At 62.1% G+C, this 20,140-nt stretch overlaps 1 protein-coding gene across 2 annotated transcripts in view; it reads left to right on the top strand.

Moving 5' to 3' along the window:
* LRP1 (LDL receptor related protein 1) overlaps positions 1–20,140 on the top strand; it is a 172,756-nt gene that overhangs the window by 97,293 nt on the left and 55,323 nt on the right. For both annotated transcript variants that reach the window (XM_039514552.1, XM_039514553.1), the window contains exons 9-23: positions 1,159–1,348; positions 4,238–4,381; positions 6,278–6,514; positions 7,523–7,703; positions 8,880–9,102; positions 9,492–9,681; positions 10,825–10,950; positions 11,522–11,662; positions 12,132–12,257; positions 12,551–12,667; positions 13,019–13,099; positions 17,093–17,260; positions 17,784–17,966; positions 19,049–19,249; positions 19,423–19,668. In XM_039514552.1, coding sequence (XP_039370486.1) covers positions 1,159–1,348; positions 4,238–4,381; positions 6,278–6,514; positions 7,523–7,703; positions 8,880–9,102; positions 9,492–9,681; positions 10,825–10,950; positions 11,522–11,662; positions 12,132–12,257; positions 12,551–12,667; positions 13,019–13,099; positions 17,093–17,260; positions 17,784–17,966; positions 19,049–19,249; positions 19,423–19,668 — 2,554 coding nt within the window. The remainder of the gene's footprint in view (positions 1–1,158; positions 1,349–4,237; positions 4,382–6,277; positions 6,515–7,522; positions 7,704–8,879; positions 9,103–9,491; positions 9,682–10,824; positions 10,951–11,521; positions 11,663–12,131; positions 12,258–12,550; positions 12,668–13,018; positions 13,100–17,092; positions 17,261–17,783; positions 17,967–19,048; positions 19,250–19,422; positions 19,669–20,140) is intronic.

Here is a 20,140-nt window from a genome sequence, read left to right on the forward strand (position 1 = left end):
GCTGTACAACGGGCTTCCCCCGGCTCTTGCTTCCGTTCGATACCCCCGCTGGCCGGGTCAGGGACCTCGCTCCTAAACAGAGCCCTGCAGTGACAAGGCAGGTTTCGGCTTCTGGCCCCGGGGGGCGTGTGCCGGCACGGGAGCACTGCATTCATTGAACGAAGCGATTTTGAAACCCCTGGTGCTCCCGGCTGTGTGGAGTCTCTGATTCTGGTTTAAGGCAAGTGTAGCCGAAGTCGAGTAGGAGCAGCTTTAAGCTAAATAGACGCGAGCCGCTCTTGAACCCGGCGGCTGTGGCTAGATGAGGATTGGAAGATGGTAGCGAACAAGAGTTGTAGGCCAGGAAGCGGCGATGCCGGCTGGGTTAATACCCCTGCTCCCCATACACACGGTTACCCGGCACCTTCTAGCAACATCCCTAGTGTAGCAACCAGTGAGACCTCGGTGAGGCCCCAGTGTGCCGCCGAGGCACCGTCGCGGGTCCTTAACGGGCATGGAACCATAACGGACCAGCCCTGTCTGTGCTCACTGCTCAGTCGAGCCCACTGGGAATTTTCCCACTAAGCAGTTTTATCAGAAAAGCCCAGTTTGTGGGAACAGGAACTGTTTGCGGGAACGGGGCAGGTCCAGGGAATCTCCCAGTTCGAAACGTTTTTTGGGGAAAAACAAAGTTTCCAAACTGGCCAAACATTTTCAAAGCAAAGGCTCAAAAAGCCTGTTTGGTTTTAGCAGTTTGAGTTAATTTCTACCAAAGAAACGAGGAGTTTGGTTTTTTTGGAAGGTTGAAATTGGCAGATTGAACCCGATACGTGGGGGGGGGGGGGAGATTTAGCTTGGTGATTTGGGAAAAGTTTTGAGATTTTGATATTTTCGTGCTGATTCAGGACAGGGAATTTTTTATTTTTAAATCTGGGAAATTCTGGTGGGACGGGAGAACCGTTTCCCACCCAGTTCTGGTGCTGAGCGGGGTCCTACACGCGCGTGGCTCGACCCGCCTCCTTTCCCTAGTCTGCTCAGGGCAGACCGGCGTGGTTTCCCATCGCGCCCCGGAGGCCGCTGCGTTAAGCGCCACGCCCTGCACTAGTGCTCAGAGGGCGCGAGAGGCGGGGATCCCGAGCTCCGCTCCTGCTCACGCTCGCCCCGGTGCGGTGCTTTCAGATCGAGCATCTCTACGGCCTGACCGTCTTCGAGAACTACCTCTACGCCACCAACTCGGACAACGCCAACGCCCAGCAGAAAACCAGCGTCATCCGGGTGAACCGCTTCAACAGCACCGAGTACCAGGTGGTCACCAGGGTGGACAAGGGGGGAGCCCTGCATATCTACCACCAGCGCCGGCAGCCCACAGGTAAGGGACCGGCGTGCGGGAACGAACCCCTCCCTCCCCGTCGGGGGTTGGGAGCCTCGGGAGTGATTGACGTGCCCAGCGAAGGTGCAGGGCGTGTCAGTTCTCCTGGTGGGCTGGGACGGGACAACGGGGCGTCTGGCTTCGGGCTGCCCCCGGGCCTGGCTCATTTCTTTGAGCAAAGTGCCTGAAAGGCCAACGGGGAAAAGGAGTGTGATTGTTCCAGGAAAGCAGAGGGGCACCGGCCCGAAATTAGACGTGATTCACAAGGACGGAGGAGCCGACTCCTGTGCCCCATCTAGTGCTGTATCCCTCCATGTGGGGACAGACCCACTGCTCCATCCGATCCCGTATCCTGCCCGTGCGGGGTCGGACCCCCTGCTCCATCCGATCCCGTATCCTGCCCGTGCGGGGTCGGACCCACTGCTCCATCCGATCCCGTATCCTGCCCGTGCGGGGTCGGACCCCCTGCTCCATCCGATCCCGTATCCTGCCCGTGCGGGGTCGGACCCCCTGCTCCATCCGATCCCGTATCCTGCCCGTGCGGGGTCGGACCCCCTGCTCCATCCAATCCCGTATCCTGCCCGTGCGGGGTGGGACCCCCTGCTCCATCCGATCCCGTATCCTGCCCGTGCGGGGTGGGACCCACTGCTCCATCCGATCCCGTATCCTGCCCATAGGGGGTGGGACCCACTGCTCCGTCCGATCCCATATCCTGCCCGTGCGGGGTCGGACCCACTGCTCCATCCGATCCCGTATCCTGCCCGTGCGGGGTCGGACCCACTGCTCCATCCAATCCCATATCCTGCCCGTGTGGGGTCGGACCCCCCTGCTCCATCCAATCCTGAATCCTGCCCGTACGGTGTCGGACCCACTGCTCCGTCTGATCCCGTATCCTGCCCGTGCGGGGTCGGACCCCCTGCTCCGTCCGATCCCGTATCCTGCCCGTGCGGGGTCGGACCCCCTGCTCCATCCGATCCTGAATCCTGCCCGTGCGGCGTCGGAACCACTGCTCCATCCAATCCCGTATCCTGCCCGTGCGGCGTCGGACCCACTGCTCCATCCGATCCCGTATCCTGCCCGTGCGGGGTCGGACCCCCTGCTCCATCCGATCCCGTATCCTGCCCGTGCGGGGTCGGACCCACTGCTCCATCCAATCCTGAATCCTGCCCGTGCGGGGTCGGACCCCCTGCTCCATCCGATCCTGAAGCCTGCCCGTGCGGGGTCGGACCCCCTGCTCCATCTGATCCCGTATCCTGCCCGTGCTGGGTCGGACCCACTGCTCCATCCGATCCCGTATCCTGCCCGTGCGGGGTCGGACCCCTGCTCCATCCGATCCCGTATCCTGCCCGTGCGGCGTCGGACCCACTGCTCCATCCAATCCCGTATCCTGCCCGTGCGGGGTCGGACCCCCTGCTCCATCCGATCCCGTATCCTGCCCGTGCGGGGTCGGACCCACTGCTCCATCCGATCCCGAATCCTGCCCGTGCTGGGTCGGACCCCCTGCTCCATCCGATCCCGTATCCTGCCCGTACGGGGTCGGGACCCACTGTTCCACCTGTCTGACCCCGTATGGGCAGGATACATGCCGCACAGAACTACCTTAGGGCCCAGACCCACGAAGGTATTTAGGAGCCTCCAGACTTTTGTGGATGCTGGCCTAGGTTCCCAGCCACTGTCTGTGGATGGGACTCAGGCACCAAGCAGCGCCGTCATCCCTTGGGGCTCCCAGAGAAGTGGGGCTCCCGCCCCCACGCGCCTCCCCCTCGGGACTCTTGAGTGTTTCATTCCTCTGGGCAGCTTAGCCCGAGCTGTTATTTTAATGGGCTGCTGCTCCTCCAGCGCGTCTCCACCCTCTGCTGTCTCCCTCCAGGAGAGAGAAGTGACAGCTGTCCCTAGCGGCTCCGCCGACGGGGGCTCAGGCCGGCTTGATTAATTACCATCTCACGGAAAAGAGGGAAGGAAAATGGAGCAGATGAGGCCTCTTGAAATATTAATGGCCCCTGTGTGCGGCTGCTGGTTCCCTCCCCTCTCCGGCGCTAACCTTTCCATGCCTGATGCTCCTGTTTGCTAGAAATCCTTGAGTGGTTAAAGCTCCAGTGAGGGCGGATTGCCCCCCTCTCCCCCCGCCTTCCCTTTAGTTAATCAATTTGCAAGTTTAAAATCCTCTTAGCGTCTCCGGCCCGCTCAGCGGTTTCCAAAATACAAAACTAAGCCGTGGATTTGGGTGTGGGGGAGTGCGGCGCAATCTGAGCCGGTCTCCGTGCGACGCTGGCTCGCTGGAGGCGCCCGGCCGGGCAGGGGGCGGAATTGGCAAAAGCCAGCTTGGTAGTGCTGCAGAAATTGGCCAGTCCTCACTGGTATTGAGCGTCTGGAAGATCGGGGTCGCACTGGGTAGTGTGAGAGAATCCCTGCCCCAAAGAGCTCACGGTCCAAACAGACAGGCTCGGGAGAAGAAAGAGGCAGGGCTGCCTGGTGGATGGGGCTCTGGGCTGGCACACTGGAGGCCTGGGCTCTGCCACTGACTTCCTGGGTGACCTTGGACAAGTCCCTTCCTCTTGCCGTGCCTCAGTTTCCCTCTTTATAGCGTGGGGAGAATGATCCTGCCGTGCCGTGAGTGCCCTGGCTGAGCAGTGTTGTCACCTGGGATGTGATTTGTCCCAAGTTCACACAGGGAGCTGGCGGCAGAGGCGAGAATTGAATGAACCCCAACCCGGTTCTGTAACCACAAGGCTGTTCTGCCTCATGTTATGCCACCTCCTTGCGGCTTGGCAGGCCGTTCTGCATGAGGTTTCCAAGGGCACGCGGCTTTGCCCTGGAAGCGCGTTGATGGTGTTGGCTAGACGGCGATGCACGGCCATTAAATCAGGTCCTTGGTCTTTGCCGTTAAAGTGCGGAGCCACGCCTGTGAACCGGACCAGTTCGGCAAACCTGGAGGCTGCTCCGACATCTGCCTCCTCGGGAACAGCCACAAGACCTGGACCTGCCGGTGCCGATCTGGATTCAGCTTGGGCAGCGATGGGAAGTCTTGCAAAAGTGAGTAGAGTTCCTGATCCAGGAGCCGGAGCAGGGGGTCGGCTAGGGAAGGAGAACAAACTGCAGCTCCTCTGGGGAGGAGCAAGGGGCACAGTGAGCTGCTGGGAAGGGAGGGAGCAAGGCAGTTACATTGGGAAGTGTTCAGATAGTCTGGCAGTATCTGCATGGCTCACACTCCCGTTTGCGCGTGCAAATCAGGCAGTAGCAGACTCCAGTGGGCACTTGTGCATTCAGAGGTAGCTGCATGCAGAACACATGCATTTGTGCATGCAAATCAGGCGTTCCTTGCACAATCGTGCATGCAGAGCTCCATTCGTGCGTGCAGTTGTGTGATTCGTGCGACAGAACAATGACGCAGCTAGGTCTGGAAAAGCCTTTGCTCTGGGGTGCTGCAAAAACGGGCTTTCTCCCTGGGAGGGGGTTTCTGTTAGTTGTTTTAAATCAGGAATCTCTGCGTTCCCAGCACAAGGACCAGGAGCTCTAGGAAGAGGTAGGACATCCCGTTGTGGGGTGGGAATCGTACTGGCCCCTGAACCCCTCCTGGGGCAACTAGAGATCAGAACCTCTCCTTTGGCTTGTGGTTAGCACCAGGCAGCCTAGCCACGTACAACCTCGAATCCAGCCGGGGCAGCCAAGAGGATCCGTTGTGAAAAGCCACAAAGTGAAAAACACGATTACATTAGTCACTGGGTGTTGCTCAATTTCCCGTTCCCCACCCCAGCCCTCGTCCTGAGCTGTGGGCGATTTCAGCGGACGTTTCCGAGGGATTTGCTGACGTGTGGATTTGTTTCCCTGCATGCTGTTAACATCGAGGGCGATTGCGAGTCGCAGAGCAAAACGTCGGTTTGGTGCCGGTCAGCGCCACGTTGTGGTGACGCTGGCGGTACCGGATCAAACAGCCGCCCGGCGACTCGGTGGGGTCTGTGCGGTGACCTCTGCGGTGTGGGAGTTTTCCCAGCCTGCGCCCGCTGTGCAGTCCAAACTCGCTGCCTTCCCTGGAGCTCGTCTGTCGTAAAGCTGCTCCGCTCCCAGAGATCCTCCTTCAGCTCGGCTCATTCCTTAGTGGTGATGGAGCCGGGAGCTGTCGTGATATTCATTCATGTGCCCAGCCTGCCCTGGCCGTGGTTAACTTCCTCACCCTAATAATGTTTCCACACCTGTACCCTGTAGGTCAGCGTAGTTGTCATTTGCACTTATTACCATAGACGTTGATTGGTTGCTGCGGCAACTTCGCAGTTGAGCATTTGCCAACATTTTATCCTAAAATATCCCGGCCTAGCGTCGGTTCAGCGTTCTGGTGGTTACCTGGCAGAATCGTCCCCCTTCAGCGCACCTTCCCCAGCTCCCCAAAACTCCAGGTGACTGTCGGGCCAGTCCGCCAGAGTGCACAGGCCTCGGAGCCTGCCGCTAACGGCGTGAGCCGGTGTCTCACGGGGTACAGGCCTGTCGGTTCCTTTGCGTCCCCGCTGATGAAGCTGGTTCAGTGGGCTGCAGCCCACGTCCTCGATCCCCCTCCTTGGAGAGCAAATCCCCCCTCCCTTGGAGCCAGGGGGGCTAAGCCGGACCCCTGCCAGCGGGGCGGGGCTTCCAGGCGATGAGTGGGTTTTGAATTGCTGCTCTCATCTTTCATTCAGCCCCAATCTCCTGGGCAGTTGCTTCCTTGCATCAGGATGATCACTGTGCAAGCTGGAGCATTGCAGGCCGGGATCCCGCGCTCTCTGCGGGACAGGTGGCCGCACGGTGCTGCTGTGTGCATGCGTAATCCCAGCGCCGGGAGCGCCGCGCGTCTCAGAACCCGCGTGCGGGGAACAGGCCTGGTTCTGCCCGTCCAGCCCAGCCTCGGCGGAAGCAGCCACGCTGGGCTGACGGCCCCACCCCACCCCCTTTGCCTTGCAGAGCCGGAGCACGAGCTGTTCCTGGTGTACGGGAAGGGTCGCCCTGGCATCATCCGTGGCATGGACACGGGGGCCAAGGTGCCGGATGAGCACATGATCCCCATCGAGAACCTGATGAATCCCCGGGCCCTGGACTTCCACGCCGAGACGGGCTTCGTCTACTTCGCCGACACCACCAGCTACCTGATCGGGCGCCAGAAGATCGACGGGACGGAGCGCGAGACCATCCTGAAAGATGGTACGGGCAAGCGGGGGGGCGGCCCTCGGTCTCTGCCAGTGCAGGTGGGCCCCAGCACACAGCCCAGCGAAGGCAACGGGGGACCCCCCCCCCTCCGGCTCCGGGAGGGCGCTGGCCTCAGGCCCGGGATTGCCAGGGGGACAGTGCGTCTTCCTTTCTCCCCCCCCAAGAAGGTGGCTCCGGACAGATCTGAGCCTGAAGGCTGCAGCGGTGGTTTCCCCGCCCCCCGGGTGTCCCAGGAGCACGGGACTTTCCGGTCTGGATTGGACCAGGGTCCGTCTAGCCGAGCGCCCTGTCCCCCAGCAGTGGCCAGCACCAGCCGCTGCAGAGGGAGGGGGCTGAAACCCTGCAGCTTACGGGCTAACCTGCCCGCCAGAGGCATTTCCTCCTGACCACCCTTCAGCTAGGTCAGGTCATGCCCTGGAGCATGACCGTGAGGAACCTCAGGGAAACCTGCCCGGGGAGCCAGCCTGTATTATGTATCTGGCGTTGCTAGGAGACCACCCCACCTGCCCCGAAATCCTGCACCCCCTTTAGCGGACGGGCTCCTGCTAAGCAACTCATTTCGGTCCCTCAAGTGGTTGCTACACAGCAGGTTTTTCTGTTTTGGTGCCTGCATCTCCTGCCTAGCGGTAAAGCCAGGCCAGCTCACCGGTGGAGTGTCATAGCTTGCGTTAGTGACGGTCGCGTACCAGCCCTCCCCGGGCACCGTGACACAGCTTAGCACTCCCAGGCCAGGCAGGTGACGGGCCCTGGGACTGCCGAAGGGACCCGTTGGCTTCGAATGGGAACTGGAGGGTGGTGAGCCGGGCCCGGCGCGATGCTGCAGGTGGGATTCCCCGTGGGTAGGGCTGGATCCAGGCCCTTTCCTTGGGGCTTTGTTCGGGGGCTATCCAAGCAAGCGCCAGGATGCATACGGGCCTGTCGCATCCACTTGGCCCCTCTGCCTCCGGCACGTCCCCGTCCAGCTGGCGGGGGTGTCTGAGTCGGGCTCTCTGTCCCACGCAGGCATCCACAACGTGGAAGGGATCGCCGTGGACTGGATGGGGAACAATCTGTACTGGACGGACGACGGCCCCAAGAAGACCATCAGCGTGGCACGGCTGGAGAAGGCCGCCCAGACCAGGAAGATGTTGATCGAAGGGAAGATGACTCACCCCAGGGCCATCGTGGTGGATCCCTTGAATGGGTGGGTGGCGGTGAATGGCTCCGGGGGTGCAGGGCCCTGACCTATGCCGGGGTCTGTGCGGTGTCCGGCACGACGGGGCCCTGATCTCGGTCGGGGTCTGTGCAGAGCCTGGCACAACCATCTAGTCCAACTGCTGCGTGACCCAGACTAGAAAATTTCACTCTGGCAATTCCCACGGCGGGAGAGGAACCGTCCTTCCCTGCTGTGCCTGCTTCTGCCCAGGTGTGCCCGCCCAGCTGTTCCCCCCTGGCTGTGCCATGCTCCGCGAGAGGAGGCCGCCTGGCCGCTCACACAGAACGTCCTGCTTGTGGGAACGGTTCAGAGAGGCCCTGCGATTGTGTGTGTGTGTGTGTGTGTGTGTGTGTGTGTGTGTGTGTGTGTGTGTGTGTGTGTGTGTGTGTGTGTGTGTGTGTGTGTGTGTGTGTGATTTAGCCCCAGCGGCTTTGACAGATGTCGCGGTTCCTCCTGCAAAACACAGCCCCCCCCCCCCCCCCCGCCGAGGAACAGGGGCAGTGGGAAGAGCCAGCCAGAGGCCCTGACCCCAGAGGACTCCAGCCCTCCCAGATGAGCTGGGCCTGTTGGAGCCAGGCCTGGCCAGTGGCATGAAACGACCCGTCAGGCTCCCCTCTGCTCAGCCCGGTGCTGACCCGGGAACGCAGCGACGTGGGTCAGGGTCCTGGTGTCTGCCCCTGCATTGGCCTCTTCGCTCTCAGCGGGGAACGGGGTGAGAGCTGCCTGGGGCCCTCCATCCCTTAACGGAGGGGAATGTGCTTCTGGCTCCGAGGGCCGACTTCCCGGGGCTCACGGGGCTGGCAGGAGAGGTCTTCCCGGGGCTGGTGCTGAGGTGCTGTGGGGGAGGGAGAATTCACGCTGAAAATACCCGCCCACGGTGCCGCTGGGGAGGGGCGTGTGGCCGCTGCTTGGGACAGAGACCTGGTTAACTGTCTTAGCAGCTATAGGCCCTGGCTGAGGTCCGGGTCTCGTACCTGGGGAGCTCACGGTCTAAATAGACTGAAGGTGGGAGGGGAAACTGAGGCACAAAGCGGGGCAGTGTCTTGCGCCACTGTCACCCAGCAGGCCAGCGGCAGAGCCGGGGATAGAATCCAGGCCTTCCTGCGTCGCCAGCCAGTGCTCTACCCACTAGGCCGTGCTGCCTGACACCCCTCTCTCTCCCAGCTGGATGTACTGGACCGACTGGGAGGAGGACCCCAAGGACAGCAAGAGGGGCAAGATCGAACGGGCCTGGATGGACGGCTCCAACCGCAACGTCTTCATCACCTCCAAGACAGTGCTGTGGCCGAACGGGCTGAGCCTGGACATCCCGGCCAAGCTCCTCTACTGGGTGGACGCCTTCTACGACCGCATCGAGATGATCTTTCTGAACGGCACGGAGCGCAAGGCGAGCGGCCGCCCCCTCCTCCCCGCCGGCCGGCCGGCCGCCGTGGCCTTCCCGTTACGCTCACGTTTGCCAGGAGGGACTCAAGGATAATTTTACCCCACTGATTCCCCCCCCCCTTCACAAAATGTCCGTGGGCTGGGGCTGTCCTCCTGGGGGGCTCACCCCGTCTCCTGCACCAGCGCTCCGGATCCCAGCGTCCCATCTCGCTGGTCCCTGGATCGTCCGTCCACTCTGCAGCCCCCAGCCTCCTCGGGCTGAGAATCCTGCTCCTCTGCTGTGCCCAGCAAGGGGGCCAGGCCGGCTCCCCCCCACTCTGAGCTGCCCCTTTTTCCTTCCCCCCCCCGCTCCCCGGACCAGGACGAGCCATGTTCTCTCTCCGCCCCCTGCAGATTGTCTACGAGGGCCCGGAGCTGAACCACGCCTTTGGGCTCTGCCACTACAGCAGCTTCCTCTTCTGGACGGAGTATCGGAGCGGCAGCATCTACCGGCTGGACCAGGCCTCCAAGGCCGTCACCCTGCTGCGCAACGAGCGCCCGCCCATCTTCGAGATCCGCATGTACGACGCCCAGCAGCAGCAAGGTACGGGGTGCGTGTGCGTGCGCGCAAAGGGCCTGGTGCGCCGTCGCCCTGTGCTGGTGCACAGGCAGCGTGAAATGGTGCGATCGACCGCACGGCGGCGCTGGGCCCTGGGGGGAGCCCGCTGGCCTCGCTCTGTCGCTGGGCAGGCGCCGGAGGGAACTGGCTGGGACTTCGGTGCTTTCTCTCTCTGCCCCTAGGTCCCGGCCATACTGGGAGGGGGCCCTGTCTGAAAGAGCCTGACGTGGGGCTGGAGCCAGGGGGTTCCCTGGTTACTGTTTGCAGCCTGATCTCTCTCCTGCATTCCTCCTTTGCGCCCCGCTTCCATCCAGACCCCAGGGGAGACCAGTAAGGTCTGGGGTGGGGTTGGGGGTGCTCAGCACTGCTGAGAATCAGACCCCCCTCCCCAGCCGAAACAATCCCCTCCTTCCGTTCTCTCTCCACCCGTCGCTATCCATCCACCCCTACATAGTCCTCTGCCTCTGCAGCCAGCAACACCATGCACACCCATCTGTCTGTCTGTCTATTTAGCTAGCTAGCTATCTGTCCATCCAGCCAGCCATCCCCTACGTATTCCTCTGTCTCCACCCATGTAACCCCATGCACACCCGTCTGTCTGTCTGTCTATCCCCATCCACCCCCTCTATCCATCCCCATCCACCCCCTCTATCTATCTATCTATCCATCCCCATCCACCCCCTCTATCTATCTATCCCCATCCACCCCCTCTATCTATCTATCTATCCCCATCCACCCCCTCTATCTATCTATCCCCAGCCACCCCCTCTATCTATCTATCCATCCCCATCCACCCCCTCTATCCATCCCCATCCACCCCCTCTATCTATCTATCCATCCCCAGCCACCCCCTCTATCTATCTATCTATCTGCTACATATTCATCTGTCTCTCCCCCCATGGAATCCCCTCCTCCCCTCTGTCTGTCTCTATCCATCCGTCCTGCCCCCCCGCATGCCCTAAGGACCTGCCCCACCGAGGAGCGGAACGCGAACCGTGCAAGGGGCCCTGCGCAGCTCAGCTGAATTGGGCCCAGTTGTGGGTCCCGGTTTTCCCCAGGGGCTGAGCCCCCAGCAGCCCCCCCCCACCCCCCCGTCGGCTGTTCTCACGCCCTGCCTTGCCCCTGCAGTGGGCACCAACGACTGCCGGGTCAACAATGGGGGCTGCAGCAGCCTGTGTCTGGCCATCCCCCGGGGCCGGCAGTGCGCCTGCGCCGAGGACCAGATCCTGGGCCCCGACTCCGTCACCTGCCAAGGTACGTTGCCACGGTGATCGCTAGGGGGCGGGGCCACTAGCAGTAACCCCCCCCCCCCATGCTTCGGGGTCTGCAGGCTGCCGAGTCCACCCCCGCCTTAGAGAGAGCGGGGCTGCCAGCTGGCTCAGAAGACGTCCCAGGACTGCTCCATACCTCAGTTTCCCCGTGTGTCAGACACAGACAGTGGGCAGGGAGGAGGAGGAGGCAGCCTGGTCCCAGCACAGGGCGGGGAGCCAGGACTCCTGGGTTCTCTCCCTGGCTCTGCGGCTCACCTGCTGCATCATCAGTTTCCTTGCCTGTGAAATGGGGACAAAGCTCCCATAAGCGCCATCATACAGCAAAGCCCCCTGGACCGGGAACCTGGATCCCCGTCGTCCTGGGCCTCGTGCCACAAGGGTCAATCTCGGCTGCTCTGAGCCAGGGAGCGTTTCACCCTCCCCTCGTGCTGGTGGGAGCGACGCGGGAGGCCCTGGGCAGTGGGGGGAACCCAGGAGGCCTCCCCATGCACTGCCGGCTGCAAAGGAAAATGCCTTTGTCACAATCAACCCCCCTCCTGCTTTCTCCTCGGCAGCCAACCCGTCCTACGTCCCCCCTCCGCAGTGCCAGCCCGGGGAGTTCGCCTGCAAGAACAACCGCTGCATCCAGGAGCGCTGGAAATGCGACGGGGACAACGACTGCCTGGACAACAGCGACGAAGCGCCGGAGCTCTGCCGTGCGTAGGAGCCTGGGGGTCTGGGGAGTTCCAGCTGGGTTAAACCGTCCTCGGCCACTGTGATGAACAGTGTGCGCCCCCCGCCATCCCAGCCGCCCCCCGCCTCCGACCCTCGCCCACTCCAGCAGCTCCTTCCCCAGAGAAATCCAGAGTCAGTGCTGGGCTCATGAGCTGGTGGAGGTAGTGGTTACAGCAGGGGGGCTGTCCCCAGCTCTGGGAGGGGAGTGGGGTCTAGTGGCTGCGGGGGGGCAGCTAAAATGTCAGGACTCCTGGGTTCTATTTTCTGCCACTGTCTCCCTGTGTAACCTTGGGCAAGTCCCGTCCCCTCTCTGTGCCTGAGTTTCCCCAAATGGGGCTAATTCCCAGGAGGGCTTGCAGCCCGGCTCCCTAGAGCTCAGATGGAGCCTGCGGGGGGCGGGAGGGGGTTTGCACCCCAGGGTCCTGAGTCTCCTTCCCCTCCCCCGCCCAGACGAGCACACCTGCCCGTCGGACCGTTTCAAGTGCGAGAACAACCGCTGCATCCCCAACCGCTGGCTCTGCGACGGCGACAACGACTGCGGGAACAACGAGGACGAATCCAACTCCACCTGCTCTGGTGAGGAGCCCGTGTGTCCGTCCCCCCTCTGTGTCCCTGGGGCAGCTCAGAGCCCGCGGCTGGAGAGCCAGCGCCCCGCGGACGCAGCCTTGCAGGGTGCTGGGCCTCCGAGCTGGGCTGCAGCCTTCGCGCCAGGCATGGCCGTGTGCAAGCCAAGGCCTGACCTCGTTTGCAGGCTCGGTAATTAGTTGCCCTCACCGCAGCCTCAGCTCCTCCCCCTGCCCCCGCGGGCGTTTAGCCGGGCGCCGCCAGGCTCACTGAAACGCCCTGTGTCTGTCTTGCCCCATGCCCAGCCCGGACCTGCCCCCCCAACCAGTTCTCCTGCGCCAGCGGCCGCTGCATCCCCATCTCCTGGACCTGCGACCTGGACGACGACTGCGGGGATCGCTCGGACGAGTCAGCCTCCTGCGGTGAGTGGGGGGATGGGACCTTTCCCCTCTAGGGGGCGCCAGGGCGGGGGACTGGCTGGCGTGGGGGGGCAGGAGGGGCTAACAGGGCTCTGGTTCCCGTCTGTCGGTTGCTCGTTCGTCAGTTTCCGCAGGCGTCCCGGGGTCTGCAGCAGGGGCAGGGAGAGACCCAGCTGCATTGTGGGAGCAGGTCTGGCGACGTGCGGTGGGGCGTAACGGGGCCTCGGGAGCCGCCCCGTAGCTGCTGGGGCTAGAAAGGCCCCTCCACGCTGGGCAGGTTATTTCACCATTATCCCCGGCGGCTGGGGCTGATCTGGCCCGGCACTGACGGGCCCCTTCCCTCCTTCCCCGCAGCTTACCCCACCTGCTTCCCCTTGACCCAGTTCACCTGCAACAACGGGCGCTGCATAAACATCAACTGGAGATGCGACAATGGTGAGTGAGCTCCCCACGCCCGGCGTGCGCGGCGCGACGCGGCGACGGGGAGATCAGAAGCAGGAGGTGCCCCTGCTGGAGCACAGGCTGCTGTGGGGGATTCCTTGTGCTCTTTCGGCCACAGATCTCCCCCCTCCCGGGCACCTGAATCCGCCCGCTGGGCCCCCACGCATAGGGACTTAGCTGGCGCTGGAAATGGACGTGCTCTGCAGCACGGGCCTTGGCTACCCCACGACCCCCTCTCAGGGTGCCCACGCGGGGCTCAGATAGAGTCGAAGCTCGGACGGGCGTCAGTTCCGACGGTGCTGGCGGCGAGGCTGGGATTCTGCCCTCCTGGGCGCCAGTCCAGGTGCTGCCACTGACTGCCCGGCGAGCCCTGGGCACCTCCCCTGTCCTCCTCCCCGCCCCAGAGATCTTCCCTGCGATGCAGGGCGAGGGCCGCCGCGAGCGTGGTTGGACCGAGGCCTTGGCAGGTGAAACTGCTTGGGAATGAGGCCAGCCTTGATCTTTAGGGGTCGCGTTTGCTTTTGGATTGTACAGACCCAGGTGGGTGCGTGGGTGTGCAGTGCAGGTGTGCATGTGTGTAGGTGGGTGTGCGGGTGGGTGTGCAAGTGGCTGGTCCAGTGCACGTGCGTGTGGATGTGGGTGTGTAGGTGTGCATGTGGGTGTGTGTGCAAGTGGCTGGGCGGTGCACATGTGTGCATACGTGTGGGTACATGTGTGTAGGTGTATGTGTGCGTGCAAGTGACTGGTGCATGTGTGTGCATACATGTGGGTACATGTGTGTAGGTGTACATGCAGGTGTGCGTGCAAGTGGCTGGTCTAGTGCATGTGTGTGCATACCTGTGGGTCCATGTGTGTAGGCATGTGTGCATGCAAGTGGCTGTTGCATGCGTGTGCCTACGTGTGGGTGCATGTGTGTAGGTTTGCATGCACGTGTGCATGCAAGTGGCTGGTCCGGTGCACACGTGCATACATGTGGCTGTGCATACATGTGGGTGTGCATGCAAGTGGCTGTGTGATGCACGTGTGTACATACATGTGGGAGCGTGTGTGTAGGCCTGTGTGCTGGGGTGCATGCATGTGGCAGGGTGTGAATGCGTGGGTGTATACGCAGGGGGGTGGGTGCGTGCATGTCAGGGAGTGTAATACGGACCCCAGACTTTTGTAGGGGAGAAGCAGCCTGTCCCGTGCTCTGAGGCGCAGACAGGTTGGGGGGCAGCGAAATGCTTTAGCCGGGGCTGGGGAGAGGCCCAGGGGAATCCAGCGTAGGCCCGGCCCGGCCTGGCAGAGCACCCTCCTGCAGCGCCCCGTTGAAGCTGCGGGTCTGGATGCGGATGCAGGGATCGGGGCCTCGCAGCCTCCGGCCGGAGCTGCCAAGTTCCCGAGCAGCCGCGCATTGCGGGACGGGTTTGGGTGCTGAGGCCGGAGACGGGATTTGCTGCAGGGCTCCCCTGGTTCATATATGTCGCCATAACGACTCAGCAGCATTAATTTTAACTAACAGCCCCGGAGCAGGCCATGGGCTACGGGCAGGGGAGCTGGGGCTGCGTTTGCTGGGGTTTTGCAGGGCCGGTTTCTGGGTGAAGACGCAGGCAGAGGGATCCCTTGATTCGTGGCAAACTGTTTTCCCAGGGCCGTAATTAACCAGCCGCCTCCCCTCCACAGGGCCGGCTCAGCCGCCCTCGGGTGTTACCTGAGCGTACAACACGGGCATCGGCCCGGGGGCTGGGGCAGTTTCTGGGCATTGGAGCTCAGGGCCTCGGCATTTCTCATCGCCCAGCCAGCCCCCAAAAGAACCCCTGCAGGGAGGGGACCGGGCACCATCCACTGCTTCTGATCTCTCTCCCCTGTGGCCGTTTGACGTTCCCCTGTCGTCCGTGTCCGTCTGTCCAGCTCCGTGTGGCTCTGCCTGGCGGCGGCGGTTTTCTGTTGCTGTGTGTTTTTTGTTCTGTGTCTTCAATGTGCCCACTCGCCCGTCTTCTGTTGTTTTTTGGTTGGTTTCTGTGTTTCAGAGAAGGATTGTGGGGATGGCTCTGACGAAAAGAACTGTCCAAAACCTACCGGTTAGTGCATAGATCAACATGTACCAGAACCCCCCTGCCACCGCTCCCCCAAAGCCTGCCACTTTTCTGGAGCGCGGGGTCACATAACTGCAGAAAAGCCACGGTTCCCTTGTCGTCCCAACTGACCCACACGCTGGGGCAGGGATCAGAGAGGCAAAGTATCTGCTCCAGCATCCTGCCTCTTGGGCTGTCGTTTACGGCTGTGGAGAGCCGGTGTCCAGTTATTATTAACAGCACGCAGGAGCCACAGAACTAGACAGTCCCTGCTCCGGAGAGCTGCTGGCAGATCAGCCTGGTGGCGTTTCACACCCGTTTTGCACAGTTGTAAACGATAGCATGAGAAGCTGCGGCCGTGGAAAACGCGACCACTAGGAACAGGATTGATCAGGGGTTTCTCCCCCGCCCTTTGAAATCTATAACTGGTGAAAGATAAAGGCAGGAGGAGGGAGATTTCATTACACGGGAGAAGCCAAGTTATCTTCTCGGCTGCTCGCTTTGCATTAGAGGAAAAGGGTCTGAGGGAATTCGGCTGGAAATGGATTTGAGGGGAGAGGTGTCAGTTTCCTTCCGAATGGATGTGACAGGCAGAGAGAGACTAAAGCCAGCGAAGGATGACGGCTGAGGGCTTTCTGCACGGAGAGGGGTTGGGGTTTTTTGCACCAATTTAGATGGGTTTTAAACGCTATTGAATCAGTTCAGCTCAGGGAATCAGACCTAATCAGAGGCCTTGCGTACACTTGACCCGCTGCAGCGCAGACACTACCTACGCCGACAGGAGAGGTTCTCCACCTCCCCGAGGGGCCGAGACCTCGCTCTGTCTACACGGCGGCTTAACTGCCTTCCCAGGGGTGGGGATTTTTCACCCCCCCGAGCCAAGAAGCTGGGTTGATCTAATTTTCTAGCGTAGATGAGCCCGTACAGTAATATCGGAGCCACTCACTGTCTCATATCCGAGATCACCCCCCTGCGAGGCAGGGCCATGTACTTATCCCCATGGCAGCTGGGAAACGGAGTCAGGGAGCAGCTAAGTGAGTGGCCCCAGGTCACACAGGAGGCCTGCTTTGGAGTGGGGATTTGAACTCACCTCTCGTGAGCCTAACCACTGCACCCTCCTTTCTCCGGCCACTGTCTTAGCCCAAATCCACTAGGCAATTGCCCGGTGGCGCTGGGTAGTTTGTAAACCCGCTTTGTTCAGTCGACGCCGGAACTGGGCGTCACCTGGGCCTTCCTTCCCTGGCGGGAGTCGGGCCGTCCCTGTGCACGAGAGGCGCCAGTAGACGTGCCGGCGTGCGATGAAATGGGGGAGGGACTTAGGCGTGTTACGGTCGTGCACGGACAGAGAGGGAGAGACACCCAGTCTGAGTAGCGAAAGGTGGGAGGGGAACAGTTTGCCAGCGTGAGGGTGACTCTGTGCCAGGCTCCTGGCAGAGCGGTTTAACCTCCGAACCGGTGTCAGAGCCCGCGGGGACGGAGCCGGACGACCCCTCCTTAAAGTGGCAGCGCTCAGGAATTGGCTGGATCCAATCAAACTTCCCGTGGACGCTCATTGCAAAGGGGTCCGCGGACGTGCCCCCTTCCCCCATCCCCCCCCGCTGGGTGGCGGAGCCCCACCCCCTGCCCCCCATGGTACATGAGGTGATCTATGCAGTTTCTGTGCTTCGTTTTCTTTTTGTGGCTGTGACGTTAGCGAGCATGTCGGGGGGGCGGGGGCTTGGGGGGAGGCGCTGCGGAAGGGGCCGACGCGGGGGGCCTGTCTCGCTCGCCCCCTCCCCATGCTGTCAAAGGAGCTGGCTCAGGTGCACCCCTGCAGATTCCAGCTCTGCTCTGCTGGGGGTGTCCCCCCCACCCCCAGGGACACTGGGCCGTGCTGCCCGGCTCTCTGTGCCTGCTGACGCTCCCCTTCTCCCCTCCCGCCTGCCCTGCCCAGACAACGACTGCGGGGACAACAGCGACGAGGCCGGCTGCAGCCACTCCTGCTCCAGCAACCAGTTCAAGTGCAACAGCGGGCGCTGCATCCCCGTGCACTGGACCTGCGACGGTGACAACGACTGTGGGGACTATAGCGACGAGACCCACGCCAACTGCACCAACCAGGGTGAGCCCCCACCTCCTGGGGTCCTGCCTGCCTCCCCCCACGAGCACCAGCTTCGCATGGAGGCATGGGGGGGGGGAATGAATGGGGCAGTGTCAGCAGCATGGGGGGCCCTGCTGCTTTCATGCTTAGGGCGCCCCCGGAGTCAGATCCCTCCCTACCCCGGACCCCACACCCTGGGTGCCACATCTCCGTGGGTGTCTGCTCCCGGAGCCCCTCCTCCCCTTGGGGGGCTGGACCCCAGGCATCAGATCCTGGGTGCCCCCCATCATTGGATCCTGGTCTTCCCCCTGCCCAGGTGTCAGATCCTGGATCCCGCCGCCAACACCCCCCCAAGCACTGGATCCCGGGCTCCCCTGTTGCCCCCCGGGTATTGCCCTGGGTGCCCAATCCCGCTCCCTGCCCCCCACCCCCAGGCGTCAGGTCCTGCCTGCCCCCCAGGCACCCAAAGCCCCCTCACCACCCGTGCCGGGTCCCGCCATGGGGCGCGGCCGGTGACGCTCTGTCGCGTGGGCTCCGTTCCCAGCCACCCGCCCACCTGGGGGCTGCCACACGGACGAATTCCAGTGCCGGCTGGATGGGCTGTGCATCCCCATGCGCTGGCGCTGCGACGGCGACACCGACTGCATGGACTCCAGCGACGAGAAGAGCTGCGAGGGCGTCACCCACGTCTGCGACCCCAACGTCAAGTTCGGCTGCAAGGACTCGGGTAACGGGCACGGGGAGCCTTGATCCAGCCTGGGGTGGGGGGAGCGGGGACGCTAGATCCAGACGTGGGAGTGGAGCAGGGGCCTTTCACCAGCTCCCTTTGGATCCCCTGAGAACGGAGCTGCTCGAAACGTCTCTTTAAAAACCTGGTTGGTTTTTGAACGTGATATTTTTAACTTCACCCCTCCCCCCACCTTGATTTCCTTGAAATTTTCCATCTTCTGACAAATTTGGATGGAAACTGTTTTTCTGTCTCATTTTCTGAAATGTTTTTTCCCCAGAGTTTTGGGGGGGCCTCGTCGCCTTCCCGGTTTTCGTTGGTCGGCTTGGCCAGAGGGCGGTAGGGGTTTTAAACTCTCCGTCCCAAGTTGAAACATTTTCTTTTATTCATTTTTGTTTCCAATTTCTCCTTTTTCCTCCCCGCAAACGTTCAGAATGAAAACATTTTTGGTTCCCTTCCCTGTCAAAAACAGTTCAAACTTTGAACCTTTTCCTTCCCCCAGTTTTCAAACTTCCCCCTCCATCCCTCCTTGGCGACTGTCCAAAGCGAACCACATTCAAACGTCCCAGCTGGGCCCAAAGACGGAAGCGACAGGTTGTTCGCATGGAAACGAGGGCCAAGGACGAACAAGAAAGAAGGGGAAAAACTGGGTGGGGAAGGCAGTTACCAGCCAAGTGTTAAAATCAGAAACAGCATAAAATGAAACCGATAAAAGAGGAAAAGCCAGAAAGTCAAGAACAAAAGTGTCTGACGCTAGATTAAGCAGTAATGAAAATGAATAATAATGAGTAAATATCAACAGTTATCGACGTGAATTTAATGCATTTAGTCACTCGCAGTAAGAGCCAGGGCGTCCCCCCACAGCTGTGCCGTGGTGACTGCCATTTGGGGATATGGATCCCCTGCTCTGACAACAGCTCCCTGGGGAGGCGGGTCCAGGGCTGGGGCACCCATGGGAAAAAAATAGTGTGGGTGCTGAGCACCCACCGGGCACTGCTGTTGGGTGGTGCCTCCCGTCAGCTGTCTGGCGGCACACCCCTCCGCCTCCCCCCCGTTGTCTCACGCCACCCTCCCGCCCCCAGCCCGCTGCATCAGCAAGGCCTGGGTGTGCGACGGAGACAGCGACTGCGAGGACAACTCGGACGAGGAGAACTGCGAGTCGCTGGTGTGCAAGCCGCCCTCCCACACCTGCGCCAACACCACCTCCGTCTGCCTGCCGCCCGACAAGCTGTGCGACGGCACCGACGACTGCGGCGACGGCTCCGACGAGGGCGAGCTGTGTGGTGAGCCGTGGGGGCGGGAGAACCGGGAGTCAGGCTTCCTAGTCCCGACTCAGGGAGGGGAGAGGGGTCGAGTGGTAGAGTGGGCGGGGAGCCAGGACTCCTGGGTTCTCTCCCCGACGCGCCAAGAGGCCACTGCCACCAGGGCTGACGGTGGCCACGCTCTCTCTCCGCAGACCAGTGCTCTCTGAACAGCAGCGGCTGCAGCCACAACTGCACAGTGGCCCCGGGCGAGGGCATCGTCTGCTCCTGCCCGCTGGGCATGGAGCTGGGCGCCGACAACCGGACCTGCCAGATCCAGAGCTACTGTGCCAAGCACCTCAAGTGCAGCCAGAAGTGCGAGCAGGACAAGTACAACGTGAAGTGCTCCTGCTACGAGGGCTGGATGCTGGAGCCCGACGGCGAGAGCTGCCGCAGCCTGGGTGAGCAGGCAGCCGGGGGTGGGGGGGGGCTGGAGCCCTGGGAGCAGCACCGCCAGGCCCCTGGCATTCCAGGGGGCGATTGGCACGGGCGGGCAGGCCGGGGGCTGATCCTGATTCCCTCCGCATCCAGAGTAACACCCCAACTGGAGGGAGCGCGCGTGTGTGTGTGCGTGCACTGCAGAGACGCGGGGGGGGCAGGGGTCCTGCTGTGTGCACTGCAGAGGCGCTGGGGGGGGGGTGGCCTGCGGTGTGCACTGCAGTGACGCTGGGGTGGTGTCCTGCTGTGCGCACTGCAGAGACGCTGGGGTTGTCCTGCTGTGTGCACTGCAGAGACGCCGGAGGGGGGGTGTCCTGCTGTGTGCACTGCAGAGACGCCGGAGGGGGGGTGTCCTGCTGTGTGCACTGCAGAGACGCCGGGGGAGATGGGGACCTGCTGTGCACACTGCAGAGATGCCGGGGGGGGGTCCTGCTG

This window comes from Mauremys reevesii, linkage group 25 (genome assembly GCF_016161935.1).
Source record: "Mauremys reevesii isolate NIE-2019 linkage group 25, ASM1616193v1, whole genome shotgun sequence".
NCBI classification, from domain to species: domain Eukaryota; kingdom Metazoa; phylum Chordata; order Testudines; family Geoemydidae; genus Mauremys; species Mauremys reevesii.